We start from the raw sequence: 18,964 nt of genomic DNA, 5'->3' as shown, positions 1-18,964 counted from the left end.
TAAAAATGATTTTAATTAGTTCTGTCCCAATGCTAAATATACTTATACTCTACAGGGTAAAGTACTGAAGTCTGCTGAGAAGGTAAGAGATCTTGGTATTATTGTACATAATTCCCTTAAGGTTCACAATCAGTGCCGTGAAATGATATCCAAAGCAAATAGACTATTAGGTTGTATTGCGAGGGTAAGTCAGTCTAAAACAAAGCACACTATATTGTCCTTGTGTAACTCTTTGGTAAGTCCTCACTTAGAATACAATGTCCAGCTTTGGTCCCCTGACATAGTGGATGATATGGAGACATTAGAAAAGGGCCACAAGAATAAGAACCAGTTTACAACTGTAGTTAGCGAAATAGGCTAAAAAAGCTGGGTTTATTTCGTCCAGAGAAGCGCAGACTTCCACGAAGCTGGGGGGCAGAAACTAATAGGTGCTTAAATATTAAAATGATTTTAATTAGTTCCGTTGCACACACATGCTGCCCCCTAAGCTCTCAGTAAGAACCTCAAGGACTCCATTTTAATGTGTCAAGTGCATCCATCTAACATTGTGTATTTTCTTCACAAATGACCCCAATGAGTTTTGCAGACTATTTAGCAAGTGGGTACAGCAAGTTGAATTATAGGTGTTTAAAATAATGAAGAGCTTAGACGGTGTTCATATAGATAATTTCAATTCGATAGATGGGGAAGAGCAGGGGGCATGCGTTTAAGTTGTGCAACAGTAGAAGTAGGTTCGAGGTCAGGAGCTATGCCCTTTCCCCGAGGACAGATATAACTACGGAACAAGTTGCTGCTGACAGGTGAGCGCAGATTTGCTTACCTTCAAAAGAGAGCTGGACCAATCCCTGGTGGGGGCGAAGGTCAGAGCATACAAAAAGTAGGAGGAATAAGTGGTGATAGAAATAGCAGTCAATGTGCTCTTCTAGAGTACTGATCGCTTTAGGAGCTTGAGCACAGAACTTGGGGATAGAGCTGGGAGAATGCAAGCAGAGTGGAAGAATTTGGTGAGCACAGGAATTCGGTGGAGGAGGAAGGCAGGTGAGACGTCTGACCGAAAAGGAGGAATGGAGCCTCAGAACCCAAGGACTCTAAGCTAATGGGGCCAAGAGCAGATCTGTGAGAGAGCGCGAGGACGGCCAGAGATAAAGGAAGACCCGAGAGTCCGGAGCATCAGGGAGCAAGGCTAAAAAAAAAAACAGGGTGTAAAGATAAACCCAGCAACTGCAGGCCAGTCAGTTTAACCTCAGTAGTGAGGAAGCTTTTAGAAACAATAATCCGGGACAAAACTAATAGTTGCTTGGACAAGTGTGGATTAATCAAGGAAAGCCAGCACAGATTTGTTAAAGGCAAATCATGTTTAACTAACGATTGAATTTTTTAATGAGGTAATAGAGAGGGTTGATGAGGGTAATGCAGTTGATGTGGTGTACATGGACTTCCAAAGTGCCACATAATAGGCTTGCCAGCAAAGTTGAAGCCCATGGGACAGTGGCAGCACGGATACAAAATTGGCTAAGTGACAGGGAACAGAGAGTAGTGGCGAATGGTTGTTTTTCAGACTGGAGGAAGGTATACAGTGGTGTTCCCCAGGAATCAGTACTAGGACCACTGCTTTTCTTGATATATAATAATGACGTGGATGTGGGTGTACAGGGCACAATTTCAAAATTTGCAGATGACACAAAACTTGGAAGTATAGCGAACAGTGAGGAGGATAGTGATAGACTTCAGGAGTATATAGACAGGCTGGTGGAATGGGCGGACACGTGGCAGATTAAAATTAACCAAGAAAGTGCAAAGTGATACATTTTGGTAGGAAGAACGAGAAGAGGTAATATAAGGGTACAATTTTAAAGCAGGTGCATGAACAGAGAGACTTGTACAAATGTTGATGGTGGGAGGGCAGGTTGAGAAAGTGTTAAAATTCTCAAGGGGCACCGCACTGTAAGATATGAAGGCCTTAGAGAGGGTGCAGAAAAGATTGACAAGAATGGTCCCAAGGATGAGGGACTTCAGTTATGTTGATAGACTGGAGAAGCTGGGGCTGTTCTCCTTGGAACAGAGAAGGTCAAGAGGAGATTTGATAGAGGTGTTCAAAATCACGAGGGGTCTAGATAACGCAGATAGAGAGAAACTGTTCTCATTGGTGGAAGGATCAAGAACCAGAGGACACAGATTTAAGGTGACTGGCAGAAAAACCAAAGGCAACATGACGGGAAACTTTTTTACGCAGCGAGTGGTTAGGATCTGGAATGCACTGCCTGAAAGGGCGGTGGGGGCAGATTAAATTGTGGCTTTCAAAAGGGAATTGGATAATTACCTGAAGGAAAAAAATATGCAGGGCCAAGGGGAAAGGGCGAGGTAGTGGGACTAGCTGAAGTGCTCTTGCAGAGAGCCGGCACAGGGTCGATGGGTCGAATGGCCTTCTTCTGTGCTGTAACCATTCTATTCTTTGATTCTTTTAGTCAGAGAGGAATTTTTCAGATTTGTTTCTCCCTAAATGGATATTGTTTTAAAAAAATGTTTTCTGTCTCTCCCAGAAGATCACATGGCTGGTGGCGCGTGGGGTAAGTTATGATATTCAGGGCCTGCTGCTCAAGGTCATGGCTGTATCGAGCAGGCTCGATGGGCCAGCTGTTCTTTTCCTGTCCTTTATCTTTCATATGTTTACAGACCGTGGGTCAACCCTCGGAATGTCTGGTTTGCATGGCGTAGTACTGCACCAGGTGGTGCATTTACCCAGAGTCACCATAGCACATTGTTTCTGGTGGGGATGAAGGCTTCCTGTATTAAGCCCTTGTTAGTGAGAGCACACAGGCCAAGAAAAAACACAGATCTATCAGAATAATCTTACCAATTTCACCATTCACAAACAGCTGAAGAACACCAACATGAGGCTGCAGGAATAAGGATAGAATGTGTTTTAAAACTGAAGTCAATCACAGTACAAATCCATCCATTGTACACACCATCCACTTTTTATACTTTTGAACAGTTGTCAATTTGACCAACAGAAAATCCACGCAACGTGTGGTGATGGAGTGCTCTGCTCCAAGGCGGTCCTCCATAGAGCAGTCGATGCCAGTGGCTGTGACCGCCAGGCTCCTCATTGCAACAGGGCTGACGAGGAGAAAGTGATGAGCAAATACAGATATTTCTTCATAGGAATGGAGGGAGAGACGGGGGAGCGAGTCACCACTGGCAACTCTCGCGGATAGAAGATTGAGGAGTGATCTGGTTCAGGTGTTTAAAATGTTAAAAAGCATTCAATAAGGTAGATAATATTTCTACTGATGGGGAAATCAAGAATGAGGGGACATAATCATAAAATTAGAGCTAGGCTATTCAGGAGCAAAATGAGGACGCCGTTTTGCCTCACAGTAGGAATCTGGAACTCTCTCCCACAAAAGGCTGTGAATCCTGGGACAATTGGACCGTTCAAGATAGAGAGAGAGATAGATTTTTGTTAGGTAAAGGTATCAAGAGACATAGGTCAAAGGCAGTAGATGGAGTTAACATACAGATCAGCCATGGTCTAACTGAATGGCAGAGCAGGCTTAAGGGACAGAATGGCCAACTCTTAATCCTATGAAGAGCAGCAATGGCAGGGGTCTTTCGCACTCGGCCAGATAACTGTGTGAGGTACCAGCAAACTTAGGACAATACTTCAAACCGTATTCTACTAGTCCCGATGTGAAATTAGAAATTCTATTTTCCTTTCTAATATTTTTTCCCATTCTTCTCCATGATAAAGACTTTGGGCTAAAACTTCAGGGCAATACCACTCATGAGGCGTGAGACTTTGTGCCAGGTGCAGAAGTCTTTCCTTTTGCGAGTAATTGGACTTACCACCCCGAAAGGAGAGGAGTGCTAAATCAAGCGCTCAACTTCCTTTCTAGAAACATAGAAAATAGGTGCAGGAGTAGGCCATTCGGCCCTTCGAGCCTGCACCGCCATTCAATGAGTTCATGGCTGAACATGCAACTTCAGTACCCCATTCCTGCTTTCTCGCCATACCCCTTGATCCCCCTAGTAGTAAGGACTACATCTAACTCCTTTTTGAATATATTTAGTGAATTGGCCTCAACAACTTCCAGTGGTAGAGAATTCCACAGGTTCACCACTCTCTGGTGAAGAAGTTTCTCCTCATCTCGGTCCTAAATGGCTTACCCCTTATCCTTAGGCTGTGACCCCTGGTTCTGGACTTTCCCAACATTGGGAACATTCTTCCTGCATCTAACCTGTCTAAACCCGTCAGAATTTTAAACGTTTCTATGAGATCCCCTCTCATTCTTCTGAACTCCAGTGAATACAAGCCCAGTTGATGCAGTCTTTCTTGATATGTCAGTCTTGCCATCCCGGGAATCAGTCTGGCGAACCTTCGCTGCACTCCCTCAATAGCAAGAATGTCCTGGGGCATAAGCGGGGCGTATGGCTCAGCAGCGCTACGTGGTAGATGGGGCTCCTCCCTAAATTAAAGGGAAGATCCAAGCTGCATACTCTGCAGGAAAACAAGGGTCCTACCTGGACCACCAGGGCGGGGGGGAGGGGGTAACCATGCCAACAGCCTGGCACTCAGGCACAGACCCTGTGCCCAAAGCAGCAACGGGGTGCACAATTTTCACCCCATGAGCAGCCGGCTATCCCATACACATCCCCTGAAGCTGTCACAGTCATCGCCCAGCGCAGCTTCAGGAGAGATACTCAATTTAGGGTCTGGGGCGCTGCACGAGGGTGATGAAGTTAGCATCGTTGACGCAGCAGAGCGGGGGTGCTATGTGTTACCACCGCCGCTAAACTCCCGCCGAATTTAGTCGTTTGCATTCCATTGGCGCTCCCGGGGATGTGAATTTCTACCCTTTTCTCTTCTCCTTTAGCAAGAATTCCCTGTGCCATGTATTGAGGAGGACAAAGGAAGTGTCTTACTCTCGGGCTTACATAATCGTCATTCTGAGACCAGGCTGTGGGATGCATGCAAGAACAGCATCTCCATACCAGCGAGAAATGCCCACCCAGCCTCTGCTCGCTACTTGCAGCACCAGGAGTTTGAAACCTCCTTGGTATAAGGGATCATGTGCAGGAACTCCCATCTGCCACTAGGTGGCACTGCAGACTATTGTTCCAATCCCTCCATCACCCCAGTACACGTTTTAAGTTCGAATTTTACTTCTAATCAATTCGAGAGACACCATCATGGAAGCAGATGAACAAAAAACATATCCAGTATGCAGATGCTGTGCAGGTGAGTATATTCTGCCACTATCATAATGGGGCCATGCACAGTTTTTATATGGGCACCAGTATCCAAGGCAATGATCCCACCCCCACCAGAAACTCATCCCAGTGGAAGCACTTGGCAGCCTTGGTGTGGTATGCACCTGTGTTTTGTCACAGGAAATGCCACAATACAAAGGATATGTACAGCACTAGTTTGACATTTATCCCAAGGTCTACAAATGTTCCTTTAAAACAGGTTAACAAAATTGAAGCCAGTGGGATTAATGGGGAAGTGGCTGTGTGAATACAAAATTGGTTAAGGAGCAGAAAGCAGAGATTAGTGGTGAACGGTTGTTTCAGACTGGAGGGAAGTATATAGTGGTGTCTCCTAGGAGTTGGTATTAGGAGGTGGCGGGACAAGTCGAGAAGGCTGTTAAAAAGGCATACAGGATCCTTGGCTTTATTAATCGAGGCACAGAGTACAAAAGCAAGGAAGTTATGTCAAACCTTTATTAAACATTGGCCAGGCCCAAGCTAGAGCATTGCAGCCAATTCTGGTCCTACACTTTAGGAAGGATGTCAAGACCTTAGAGAGGGTGCAGCGGAGATTTACTAGAATGGTTCAAGGGATGAAAGACTTCAGTTATGTGGAGACTGGAGAAACTGGGGTTGTTTTCCATAGAGCAGAGAAGGTCAAGGGGAGATTTGACAGGGGTGTTCAAAATGATGAACAGTTGTAATACAGTAAATGTGAAACTGTTTCCAGCGGCAGAAGGGTTGGTAACCAGAGGACACAGATTTAAAGTACTTGGCAAAAGAACCAGAAGTTCCATGCCCAGTCTGTGCTGAGTTAGCCGATCTTAGCTGGGGCAGGAGCTATACTTGGCCTCAGCCCGTGAGACAAAATAAAGGTACTCACTCGTGTCTGCCATCCAATGATTCCTGCTGGAAAATGCGTGGGTGGGAATCACTGGACAAGGATGGGAAGAGGCCCAGGCTCAGCTGCAATGTCTTCCACAGACCAATAGCCTGCCAAGGCTTACATGCGTTGAATGGCCACTTGTGTGAGGCACTGATAAGTTGCTGGTATTTGGGGAATTCTATCTCAGGAGAGGTTTCAGGGTAGAAAATTGAAGGAGGGGAAACATTAGTAAGAAATGTCCCTGCCTTTTATTTTTGATCAAGTTGAGGTTTCTTGCTTCATGAGCTTTCTGATGCTCCACAGTCACAGTTTTTTTTGCAATGGCACAAAGCAGGTAAAGTGGAACAGTCAGCATGGGTCAATTTGGAACCTGAACTACTGACAAAGCAACTTAAAAGAGCAGTTGTGTCATCTGCTGGGAGAAAGCAGCACGTAACCTGATTTGATGTCAACAAGTGGGAACTAATGGCAGAAAATTCCATAGTCTGCACAACGTGTCTTAACTCCAACCTCAAGTGGTGACACTACGCCACTCCGAGTCAGCTTCGTGCCAATGCTGGTTGAAACATGCACAATGTTATGCTGCAAACTAGCTCCCACTAAGAATCTGGCACACACCAATTTTGCAAAGGATCCTTACAGCCAACAGAGAAAGAGCAACTTTTTCAACACATCATAAGGGCTTGATTAAAGCCTTTATATACATATTTAATTATATATTGCTCCTTCTTGACAATGAAAGCTGGAAGTGAAAAAACATACTTACAGTTTCAAATTCTTCTCCAACCAAAGTGTTGAGGTACTCTTTGTGTCTGTTGTACAGCTGTCATCAAAAAGAGCAAGAACTGAATTATCAGGAGTTACACAAAACTAAAATAAAACACAATGCAGACAGAGCCTGCGCAGTTACAGATGAGAATCTGCATCCCTCCCACTGTATGGCCATCACAATGGCAATTAGCATATTGTATATAACCATGGCCTTACACCCTGGCAAGTTCTTCTATTTATTGTGCACTGGCTGGGGGTGGGGCAGGAGATGGGCCTTGTTCCTGGGAAACCTGGGTGATGGGCAAAGGCACCTAGCGTCAGACACCACCAAGGCTGGAAAAATAAATCAGGTCGATTAAGAGCTACATATCAGGTGATGCTCAGCTTGGGTTTTCAAAGATTACAGAAGGAAGAGAGGATGGAGGGAGTAAGGAATATTAGGGCCTGGAAAGAATGAGTTGGAGGCAGGCACGCTTAACTGAGTTTAGATTTCAAAGATTCATGGAAGAGGAAAACTGTACAGGATGGCACGTTTGGAGGAAGAATACTGGAGGAAAGTTCACAGTAGCAGCAACCTCAATCGAATCAAACATAGAGAGGGATATTAAAGGTTGGAGAGCAAGTCAGGTTTATGCTTCTAATCGATTTAGCAATGTGATGGCCTCCCTAGATATCGAAACAGTTTTCAAGAATTTGGGCGCTGCACAGAGCTGTTGAGGGGAAATATGTTTGGCATGAAACAGAAGCAGACCCTCACAGAAGTAGCAGTAAAAAAGGAGATGTGGGCACTCCGTTTGAAAGAATGAGCCCTAGAACATCAATAGATGTGGGAGGTAGTGTTTGGAGTTGCAGGGACAAAAAAAAAAGTGTGACTTGGTAGAAGTAATAGAAATGAAATGTAGCGAGCAGTGTGAAGGAAGTCAGTATGTAGTGAGGCAACGATTGCAGTGTAAGATCAATAAATATTCAGTGCAATCTGAGAAAACACTGGTTATTCTGTTCCTGTGAGGTGTCCCCAAGAGCAGAATGCACAGCACACCACACAGGAGAATAAACAGCGGCTCCTCCCGGGGACACCACACAGGAGAATAAACAGCGACTCCTCCCGGGGACACCACACAGGAGCGGGTTAGATTTGTACTGGGTTGTTTTTTCACTATCCAGGGATCATGACTTGCTGTCGGCTTTGTACAGTGCTGTTATCAGTTGAACCCATCCTGAATTTGTTACTGCGACACCACCATTGATGCAACAAACATGGTGATGTGTTCTCTGCATGAACCAGGATATACAGTACTGCCAGGAATGAAGTGATGAATTCTCACAAGTAAAGAATTAAATGTATGAATCACTGCAACATATAAAGAACTTTAATTTACATAGTGCCTTATCACACATCTTAGAAATGTCCCAAAGCACTTCACGTACGGTTAGTTCAAAGGGTAGTTACTTCTGTAGGTACATGTGGCAGTCAATGTGCACACAGTAATATACCATAAACCCTAATCAGATGAACAGGAAGTTATTTTTAGAGATATTTATTGAGAAATACTAGCGAGGATGCTCGCTGCTCTTCTTCAGATTCTATCATGGAATCTTTCATGTGCATCAGGATCACCAGGCAGGACCATAGCTCATTATCTCAGCTGAAGGATGGCACCTCTGAAAATGCAGCATTCCTGCACTACCACATTGAAGTGTCTGCCAGCCTTGGAACAACCTCTGACTCAGGCACAAATGATACCAACTGAGCCAAGCCAACTCAACAAAGAATATAAAACAAATTATCAATACAGTTAAGTGAGCATCTGAGTTATGCTGGGGGTTGCCACAAGATGATAGAAGCTTTGTAAAGTCCTCCTACACCATTCCTTATCAAAATGCTCTTGGTACAGGACAGCTACAGCCAAATCCATACACTGTGCATTGTTCCTTAATGTCAGCAGGCTTTTACTGCCCCCACTCAATAACTCGGTGGATAAAGATGCCACATAGTGTGAGACTGAGAAATGTAGAGCAGGAGGTCCCAGGTTCAATCCCAGGTCTGCGCGGAGTTAACTAGTTAACTGGTGCAACACACTGGCAGTGTTTGGGCTAGGGATGGGGAAGGGGGGAGGGGGGGGTTAGCCAATGCTCCTGACCTTTCCTGTTGAGCAGTTGCTGATACTTGCTGTCTAGGCTCATTATTGAAGAAGGGCCACTTGGATAAGGTACACGAGGGTGGCCGATACCACTGTACCATACCCCAACGTACCACGGTGCGTTCAAAGAAAAGTGGAGAGAAAGTTAGTAGTCTTCTCCTGCTGGCCTGTTCAGCACATCTGAAACTTCTGTGCTGACAGGGAGAAGCTTCAGCTCTACCCAATAATCCAATCTGACAGTCACATGTGGCCTGGGTGGAGGTTAGACAGAAGGAAACAAGGATCAACTCTTGAAGAAAAGCAACTTTTGCTTACGTCTTTGAAGAGATTTTTCTCCCTATCCTGTTCTTCCTGCTGAACTGTGACAGACGCGTTGTTAATTGTGTATAGCCACAGGTCTCTCTTCTCTCCCTCAGTCTCAATCCTACTCACAGAAAGAATGGGGAACATCAGAAATAAAGGGTTAAAAAGGAAACACTTCAACAGGCCTGGCAGATAAACATGCAGACTCAGGGCTGGGCGAGAGTGAAGAGAGGGGAGAAAATCTGACAAAAACTTAGAATTAAAACATTTTTTAAAATGCATGCTGGAAATGCACAAGCAGAGCAATTAGTATCGGAAAGAGAAAGCTTAATGTTTCAGATAGAATTCCTCATCCGAACTACAATGGTCAGGTCTCCTTTATAGCCAAGGTGTCCACACATATATAGCTTAGATCCCTGTTTCCACTGCATATATCTTAAAGTTGTTGATACGAACAGATCATGTTGGGCTGATTTAGGATTATCCATCAATGAGACAAATATTGAGGAGTGCAAAGATCAGCCTTTCCAAACAGAACAAATCAAATTACAAGAGCCAAATACAACTGAGTGGCCCAGGCTACAAGAGCTGGATTAACAGGGCTCAGGGAGCACAGGTCCCACACCCCGGTTATAAAGGGCTAACACCAACATGGTGTCTGTTACTTAATTTTTTCTCCTCACTCTCCTGCCCCTAAAAGCACCGCGAGGAGCTTTCTGCATTAAAAGGTGCTATCTAAATGCAAGATGTGTTGTTGAATAGCCTAGCAATGGCCTTTAATACAATAGAAAGAGTTGTACATTACACACAGACTGTCTCAGACAGGGTATAATATACAGGCAAAACCAGAAGGGTAGTCAGATATGGTTCTAAAACAGAAGGGGAACAACTGAACGGGATAGCCTTGAAGAAGGAAAATCAGAACATTTTCTGCATGGCGAGAGACTATGAGCTGTGGAGAAGCAAAGGGACTTAGGTGTGATTGCTGAAAGCTAGCGAACAGGTACCAAAGGTCATCAAACAGGTCAATGGAATGTGGCCTTTATCTCAAAGAGGCTGCAATACAAGAGTGAGGAAGTGAACCTTCAGTAGTGCAGAGCCTTGGTCAGGCCCCATCTGGAGTACATAAGAAATAGGAACAGGAGTAGGCCATTCGGCCCCTCGAGCCTGCTCCGCCATTCAATAAAATCATGGCTGATCTTCTACCTCAACTTCACTTTCCTGCACTATCTCTATATCCCTGGATTCTCTTAATATCCAAAAATCTATTGATCTCTTTCTTGAATCTACTCAAAGACTGAGCCTCCACAGTCCTCCGGGGGTAGACAATTCCAAAGGTTCACCACTCTCAGTGAAGTTTCTCCTCATCTCCGTCCTAAATGGCCAACCCCTTATTCGGAGACTGTGACCGCTGGTTCTAGACTACCCAGTCAGAGGAAACATCCTCCCTGCATCTACTCTGTCAAGCCCTGTAAGAATTTTGTATGCTTCAATGAGATCACCTCTCATTCTTCTAAACGCTCGAGAATATAGGCCTAGTCTACTCAATCTCCACCCCGCCGCGCCGCGACACCCCCCCCCCCCACCCCCCCACCATCCCAGGAATCAGTCTGGTGAACTTTCGTTGCACTCCCTCAATGGCAAGTATATCCTTCCTTAGGTAAGGAGACCAAAACTGTGCCCAGTACTCCAGAGTACTGCATTCAGATCTGGGCACTGCACCTCAGGAAGGATATATTGGCCTTGGAAGGAGTGCAACGGAGATTCACCAGAATAATTCTAGGGCTTAAAGGATTAAATTATGAGGACAGGTTGTATTCCCTTGCGTTTAGACAGTTGAGGGGTGATCCAATCAAGGTCTTTTATAATTATAAAGGGATTCAATAGGATAGATACAGAACAACTATTTCCTCTGATGGGGGAATCCAGAACAAGGGAAGTGGTCTGGACCTAGAACGCACGCGCAGAAAAGAATTGTTGAAAATATACCATTGAGATGGCTACAAATAACTCAAACTCTAATACAGTGGCACAAATACTTCTCAATACAGACACATTGATGCCGTTGACTGGCGGCATAACACGCAGAGGTGTCTGAGCACAGTACTTGCCTGTAGGCTGGTTTGGAGTCATTGAAGTCTGGTTTTATGGAGAGAACTCCATTGTTGTCCACTTTAATGGTGCACAATACGTACTCGTCCTCACGGTGCCCCAGCCTGAACACACAGAACAGAATGAACCATTAAAACAGCAACCAATCTCACCAACTTCAATCTGAAACAGTTCTCATTTGGAGGCGAAACACTTACTTTCCGTAGGGCCCAAGGTCTCCCATGATGTACATCGTTTGCACGGGAGTGTTCAGGACATGGCTATTCCTCAGAAACTCCTCACTCGGTTCCCAGGTGATGATCCGTGATTTTGGAATCTTTCCTTCCCTAAAAGTCAATGTAACAGACTGGCATTACAGTTTGGTTCCCGGTATATCCCAGGTTCAACTCCTGGTCTGCACTAAATTCGCTGAACTCAGCATTGGCAGCAGGAGAAAGGTTACAATAGGATTCAGTACTCCTAGGCCCTGAGAGAGGGTCAGGGAAGAGTCAGCCAACCTTCCCAACCAGTGATCCCTGCTGGAAAATCCACTTGTGGGAGCATCAGGTGAAGACAGGATCAGATCTCGGTGTGGTGCTTCAGTAGTTGAATAGCATGCTGGCACTTGTATCTCAGTTCACGTTTATGAATGGGCATTTGGATAAGATATTGGAGGGCGATTGGTGCCCCATCACGAGGAGGAAGGAAACAAAAGCCTGACACTGGGTGCTATTTAATCCCTTATCAACTCTTTCGCCCCTCCCCACTACACCCCCCCACCTAATTTTTGACAACATGTCTGCTGCAGTTAAGAGCTTGGGCAGTTACCTGCTGCTACGTTCCTGCTCACCACATTCCCATTTCTTTTGACTTACCTTGCTGGATGTCTCCCCTCAGCCACACGACTGAGATAAGGGAACTCAGTGGGATGGCAGGCCATGGAACAGAAACAAAGCAACATGTGGCTTTGGGAATTTGGGTAGCACCATCACTCACACCTCTGGGTTCGAGTCCTGCCCAGATAGCAGATTGAAGTCGCTTCTATTGGGAACTGTGTGATGCGATGGGCTAGACACTGGCCTTTCACCTCCAAGAAGTGAGTTCAAAAGTGTGGGTGAAGGTCTCATCTGTCTGCTGGCTGGAAGAGTCCTTTGTGAAATGGGTTTGGGCCCTTTCATTTCAGTTCTTAGTGGACATGGGGCTTGTAGCATAACACTGCCACTAGTTTGAAATTTCACTCAGACTGTGGGATGGAAACAACACTACACTGGTGCAATATGGCTAATCTTCTCCAGCTGGGGCTGAGGCACCTTGTTTTGCCACAGTAGAGTAAAGGAGCTTCACTCTGCGTCTAACCATGTTAACCTAACGTAGAGTGCTTCATGCTGACTCGGGTGCCTGGACCCCAGCACCAACATCTCTCAACTTTGACGAGCACAAAGAAATTAAATGAAAAAAAGTCTGCTCTTTTTCTTGTAACCGTTACGGGTTCTCTGTGAAAGGAGCCTTAAATCTGGCCCAGACAGGCTCGAGATTCCGCCTGCTTCTTTCCAGAGCAGCCGGATGAAACTTATGGAGTCGAGGTTGCTTTTCTGAGTTTGCACCCATAGGGTGCAGTGCAGAGGGAACTTTACTCTGCACCTAACCTTGGGTATGCACACTAAGTTCAGACAGTGGTTAAAATATTTTGGTTCCCTAGCACAAACATCCCTCGCTACAACAAGCACTAAATTCTCCAATAAAATACAGGGAGCGAAGTAAGGTAAATTAATTCAAACAGACAGGATTCACGCAGATCAATTAAAGGGGAATAAAGATATACTAACTTTAATTACTAACCTAGTTCAAAAAAATGTTCTAATTCCTCCACAACCCTAGTAGTTTCAGACACCACATGGCATAGCACAAAGCCAGAAAGATCAGAAGGCCTCAGGTTTGACTGTTGGCCTGTGCTGACTCAGTGGATTTGAACCCAAGCAACAGTAGGATTGTTACAACTGGAAAATTCAACCTGATCGCTATCCAGTGACTCCTGCTGGACAAGACATAGGGAAGTCCTGATCAGGCTCATCGGTGATGTGTCTCTCCCCCTCCCCTCTCCACCTCCCTGAGCAAATATACTGGCAACAGTCACCGTCTAGGCTCATACATGGTGAGGCAGCATGCACTTATGGAAGCGTAACCCCAAAAAATCAAAAATGGAGGGATATCTACACACCTATCTCTCAACTTATAAAAGCTCTGGTGTGCACATTAAAGTAATTTAGGAAAGCAAAATAAAGCAACATAAAGAAAGAATGACCATGTATTTCCCCCTCTACAGATTTAAATTGGTTTGCAATCAAAACCAATTCAAGGGGACAGAGGCCGTTACGTGTAGCAAGTCCATCCCTTTTTGACAGATCAATCCCCTTTATTTCCAATTTCTTCAATCCCCTACTCATACTGTTCACTTCAATTCTACTCCACAACTAACACCCCATTACCGATCACTTTCAAGTGATCCCTAAGGACATGATTGGGCTCGGCTATGACACCATCCTGTCAAATAGCCTGCCAATGCTCATACATACATGTTTATACATGAAGGACAGTACCGGAGGTCATCCACTAACCATAGAACCAGCAAAAGGCCGAAGAGAAAGAGAAAGATAATTGGAAAATCAAAACATAGAAACATAGAAACATAGAAAATAGGTGCAGGAGTAGGCCATTCGGCCCTTCTAGCCTGCACCGCCATTCAATGAGTTCATGGCTGAACATTCAACTTTAGTACCCCATTCCTGCTTTCTCGCCATACCCCTTGATCCCCCTAGTAGTAAGGACCTCATCTAACTCCTTTTTGAATATATTTAGTGAATTGGCCTCAACAACTTTCTGTGGTAGAGAATTTCACAGGTTCACCACTCTCTGGGTGAAGAAGTTCCTCCGCATCTCGGTCCTAAATGGCTTACAGATTGGTTGCTCCAAAAAATAGATGGAAGCAAAAGTGCAGCAAGAAATGCTTCTCCGAGTTTGGTGTTACTGAGGGAGATTGTTGCAGCCAGGTAGAAAGAGCTGTATTCAGGATTTCAGGATCAGGCGCAGAACGCACACCATGCCTCGCACTAACATACACACCTGAATAAAAATTCAAAGTAACTTGAGCAAAATACTGAGCAGTATAGAGCTGGCACAGGCGACTCCATATTTCAAGAGATATTTAAATTGTATCTTTATAACAAAAAGCTCAACATACTTCCAATGGTTGATCAAATCTATACTGGTCGCTTCCCCCCACAGCCTCCTTACGTGGTCCTGCGATCCTGCCGCCTGCGCCGAATGTGTGACATCCTCTCCGTCAGATATGATGGAGTCTCCATTGTCGATGTGGTCACAGTCTGAGAGTGCTGGAAAACAGGAAGTATGTTTACTGCCAGCAACTGGCACAGCTTCAGCAGGTCCGGCATACACACTCCCCTGTAGCCAGTGCCATTCAGAGAATCCTATAACGGGTCACCATCTTCACTGTTCTTAGTCAGGTGCACTGTGTGGTAGAGGGTCATTATGGGAAAGATTCATACCAATCTGTGGGCAAATTATCTGCTTGCTCCAGTACTGAAAGGTGGAAGCAGATTCAATAACAACTTTGAAAAGGGAACGAGATATAGACTTGAAAAGCAAAAATTTGCAGGGTTATGGAGAATGAGCAAGGGAGCGAGGTGAATTGGATAATTCTTTCAAAGAGGCGGCACAGGCCCGATGGGCTGAATGGAATCCTGCTGTGCTGTATGAATCTAGAATTCTACAGTATCTATTTAACATACAAGTCAGAAAGGTCCTAGATTTGATTCCCAGTCTGTCCTGATGTAGTTGATTCCGGCCATTTACGTCAGTGCCCCTGGATTAGAGAGAAGAGACAAAAGAAAAATCAACGAGTAACCCCTGCTGGAAGGTGAGTGTGGACGTTGGGCTGGAAAAGTATTGATCTTGACTGTGATGGTCCTGGACAAATAGCCTGCTGACACTCCCTGCACACAAACACACACATCAAGAATAGACATTTCGATAATACACCAGAAGACCATGGGCTCAATTTTCCCCAGTGATTTGCGCCATTCTTTTGGAGCAGGCTGCTTTTTTTGGCCTAAGTTAAAAAACCACAGTTTCCCCAATCAATTTGCACCAGAAACAGTTGGTTACGATTTTTTTTAGGTATGTTTTTTTTTCAGCCAAAGGGGGGCATAACCTGCCACCCGCATTAATTCTGGCCATTTAGGGAAGTTTGGCCAGCTGAGAGTTACTCCAGTTTTTCTTAGGTCGGCATATGTGGCCTCTGCAGAAAAACCTTCTGGAGAGTTAAAGAAATCGGTGCAGGTAAGTGCAGCAGATGCCCGGACAGCAGCAGTAGGAGGGGTAAGGGGCGGGGGGGGGCGGTGGTGTGGAGGGAGAGAGAGAGGTGGGGGGGCAGAGGGAGGGAGAGGTGGGGGGGTGGGGAAGAGGAGGGAGAGGTGGTGGGGGGGGGAGGAGAGGAGGGAGAGGTGGGGGGGGAGAGGAGGGAGAGGTGGGAGGGGAGAGGAGGGAGAGGTGGGTGAGGGAGAGGTGGGTGGGGGAGAGGAGGAAGAGGTGGGGGGGGGAGAGAAGGGGGGGAGAGGAGGGAGAGGTGGGGGGGGGAGAGGAGGGAGCGGTGGGGGGGGAGAGGAGGGAGAGGTGGGGGGGGGAGAGGAGGGAGAGGTGGGGGGGAGAGGAGGGAGAGGTGGGGGGGGGGGAAGAGGAGGGAGAGGTGGGGGGGGGGAAGAGGAGGGAGAGGTGGGGAGGAAGAGGAGGGAGAGGTGGGGGGGGGGAAGAGGAGGAAGAGGAGGGAGAGGTGGGGGGGGGAAGAGGAGGGAGAGGTGGGGGGGGAAGAGGAGGGAGAGGTGGGTGGGGGGAAGAGGAGGGAGAGGTGGGGGGGGGGGAAGAGGAGGGAGAGGTGGGGGGAGAGAGGAGGGAGAGGTGGGGGGGGAAGAGGAGGGAGAGGTGGGGGGGGGAAGAGGAGGAAGAGGAGGGAGAAGGGGAAGAGGAGGGAGAGGTGGGGGGGGGGGAAGAGGAGGGAGAGGTGGGGGGGGGAAGAGGAGGGAGAGGTGGGGGGGGGAGAAGAGGAGGGAGAGGTGGGGGAGGAAGAGGAGGGAGAGGTGGGGGGGGAGAGGAGGGAGAGGTGGGGGGGGGAAGAGGAGGGAGAGGTGGGGGGGAGAGGAGGGAGAGGTGGGGGGGGAGAGGAGTGAGAGGTGGGGGGGGAGAGGAGGGAGAGGTGGGGGGGGAGAGGAGGGAGAGGTGGGGGGGGGAGAGGAGGGAGAGGTGGGGGGGGGAAGAGGAGGGAGAGGTGGGGGGGTGAAGAGGAGGGAGAGGTGGGGGAGGAAGAGGAGGGAGAGGTGGGGGGGGGGAAGAGGAGGGAGAGGTGGGGGGGGGGAAGAGGAGGGAGAGGTGGGGGGGGGAAGAGGAGGGAGAGGTGGGGGGGGGAAGAGGAGGGAGAGGTGGGGGGGGGGAAGAGGAGGGAGAGGTGGGGGGGGTGAGGAGGGAGAGGTGGGGGGGGAGAGGAGGGAGAGGTGGGGGGGGGGGGAAGAGGAGGGAGAGGTGGGGGGGGGGGAAGAGGAGGGAGAGGTGGGGGGGAAAGAGGAGGGAGAGGTGGGGGAGGAAGAGGAGGGAGAGGTGGGGGAGGAAGAGGAGGGAGAGGTGGGGGGGGAAGAGGAGGGAGAGGTGGGGGGGGGAAGAGGGAGAGGTGGGGGGGGAGAAGAGGGAGAGGTGGGGGGGGTAGGAGGAGGGGGAGGGGGAGGTGGCGGGGTAGGAGGAGGGAGAGGTGGCGGGGAGGGGGGTAGGAGGGAGTGGTTGGGGGGGGGGGGGGAAGGGAGAGGTGGAGATGGGGGGAGGAGGTAGAGGTGACCCGATCTTTTTGCCGCAGATTAAGGCTCCACCCCCAAAACTAAAGGACAGGTTAGGCTGCGCCAAAATGAAGAAATCAAACGAGGAAACGTAGAACTTTTTTGGGGCGTACTTGGCCCCCCCCCCCAAAAAACGTGAGTAACTCTTCAAGTATGCCAAAAAAAAGCTTTGGGGAAAATTGAGACCTATGAAACTGATCAAATATATTAAAAGGCGGTTTCACATATAGATTGCAACTTAGATCATAACATCAAAAATTACAGTAACATGCCTTCTGTACATACAATGGGATGAAGCACCATGCTTATCTTTCTATATATTAAAATTGGTATCTCCTGTCATCTTTTCATTCCAAAGTCCCAAGTCAACAGTTCCAGTGGGATTTTCAGTGTTAATTGTGTCCACATCATGTCATATTTTAATAGGAATATTCCATTGCCATGACAGACTGTGACACAAAGATACTTTTTTAGGGGGTCGGGGAGGGGAAAGAGTGGAGGAGGGAAAATAACGTGTCCGATGATAAAAGAAACTAGGAGATGAGAGTAAAGGTCAGACCAAGGTAAGGAAAAAGGGTAAAATAAATATTGATTGGACAAATCAAATTGGCAAAGGTAGCTTGAGGAAGAGTTCATAGAGTGTATTCTGGATGGTTTCTTAGAATACATTGTGCAACCAACCAGGGAGTAGACTAGTTTAGATCTGGTAATGTGTAATGAGACTGGATTAATTAATGATCTCATAGTAAAAGATTCTCTTGGGAAGAGTGATCATAGCATGGTAGAATTTCAAATTCAGTTTCAGGGTGAGAAAGCTAGGTCTCAAACTAGTGTCCTGAACTTAAATAAAGGCAATTACAAAGGTATGAAGGCAGAGTTGGCTAAAGTGGACTGGGAAAATACATTAAAGGGCAATATGGTAGATGAGCAGTGGTAAACATTTAAGGAGATATTTCATAACTCTCAGCAAAGATACATTCCAGTGAGGAAGACTTGGATGAAGGGACCGAGACTTGGATGAAGGGACCGAGTGTAATGTTGCCAAATTTGCTGATGATACAAAGATAGATGGGAAAGCAAGTTGTGAGGAGGACACAAAGAATCTGTAAAGGGATATAGAAGGCTAAGTGAGTGGACAAAAATTTGGCAGATGGTGTATAATGTGGGAAAGTGAGGCTATCCACTTTGGGAAAAAAAATAAAAAAGCAAATTATTTAAATGGGGAGAGATTACAAAATGCTACGGTACAGAGGGATCTGGGAGTCCTTGTACATGAAACACAAAAAGTTAGTATGCAGGTACAGCAAGTAATTGGGAAAGCAAATGGAATATTGCCCTTTATTGCAAGGGGGAGAGAGTATAAAAGTAGGGAAGTCCTTCTACAACTGTACAGAGTGTTGGTGAGACCACATCTGGTGTATTGCGTACTATTTTGGTCTCCTTATTTAAGGAGGGATCATCATAATAGGCAGTCCCTCGAAATCGAGGAATACTTGCTTCCACTCTAAAAATGAGTTCTTAGGTGACTGAACAGTCCAATATGGGAATTACACTCTCTGTCACAGGTGGGACAGAAAGTCGTTGAAGGAAAGGGTGGGTGGGACTACCTGCTCCTTCCGCTGCCT

At 46.7% G+C, this 18,964-nt stretch overlaps 1 protein-coding gene across 4 annotated transcripts in view; it reads right to left on the bottom strand.

Annotated features, from left to right (window-relative positions):
* The window catches only part of mks1 (MKS transition zone complex subunit 1), a 73,731-nt gene that overhangs the window by 31,998 nt on the left and 22,769 nt on the right, over positions 1-18,964 (bottom strand). For all 4 annotated transcript variants that reach the window (XM_070858121.1, XM_070858119.1, XM_070858120.1 and 1 more), the window contains 6 exons: positions 14,737-14,834; positions 11,664-11,792; positions 11,466-11,570; positions 9,367-9,475; positions 6,906-6,962; positions 2,855-2,897 (listed from right to left, as the gene is read on the bottom strand). In XM_070858121.1, coding sequence (XP_070714222.1) covers positions 2,855-2,897; positions 6,906-6,962; positions 9,367-9,475; positions 11,466-11,570; positions 11,664-11,792; positions 14,737-14,834 — 541 coding nt within the window. The remainder of the gene's footprint in view (positions 1-2,854; positions 2,898-6,905; positions 6,963-9,366; positions 9,476-11,465; positions 11,571-11,663; positions 11,793-14,736; positions 14,835-18,964) is intronic.

Source organism: Pristiophorus japonicus, chromosome 16 (genome assembly GCF_044704955.1).
Source record: "Pristiophorus japonicus isolate sPriJap1 chromosome 16, sPriJap1.hap1, whole genome shotgun sequence".
In the NCBI taxonomy this organism is placed as follows: domain Eukaryota; kingdom Metazoa; phylum Chordata; class Chondrichthyes; family Pristiophoridae; genus Pristiophorus; species Pristiophorus japonicus.
This window is presented reverse-complemented; position numbering and strand designations above follow the sequence as displayed.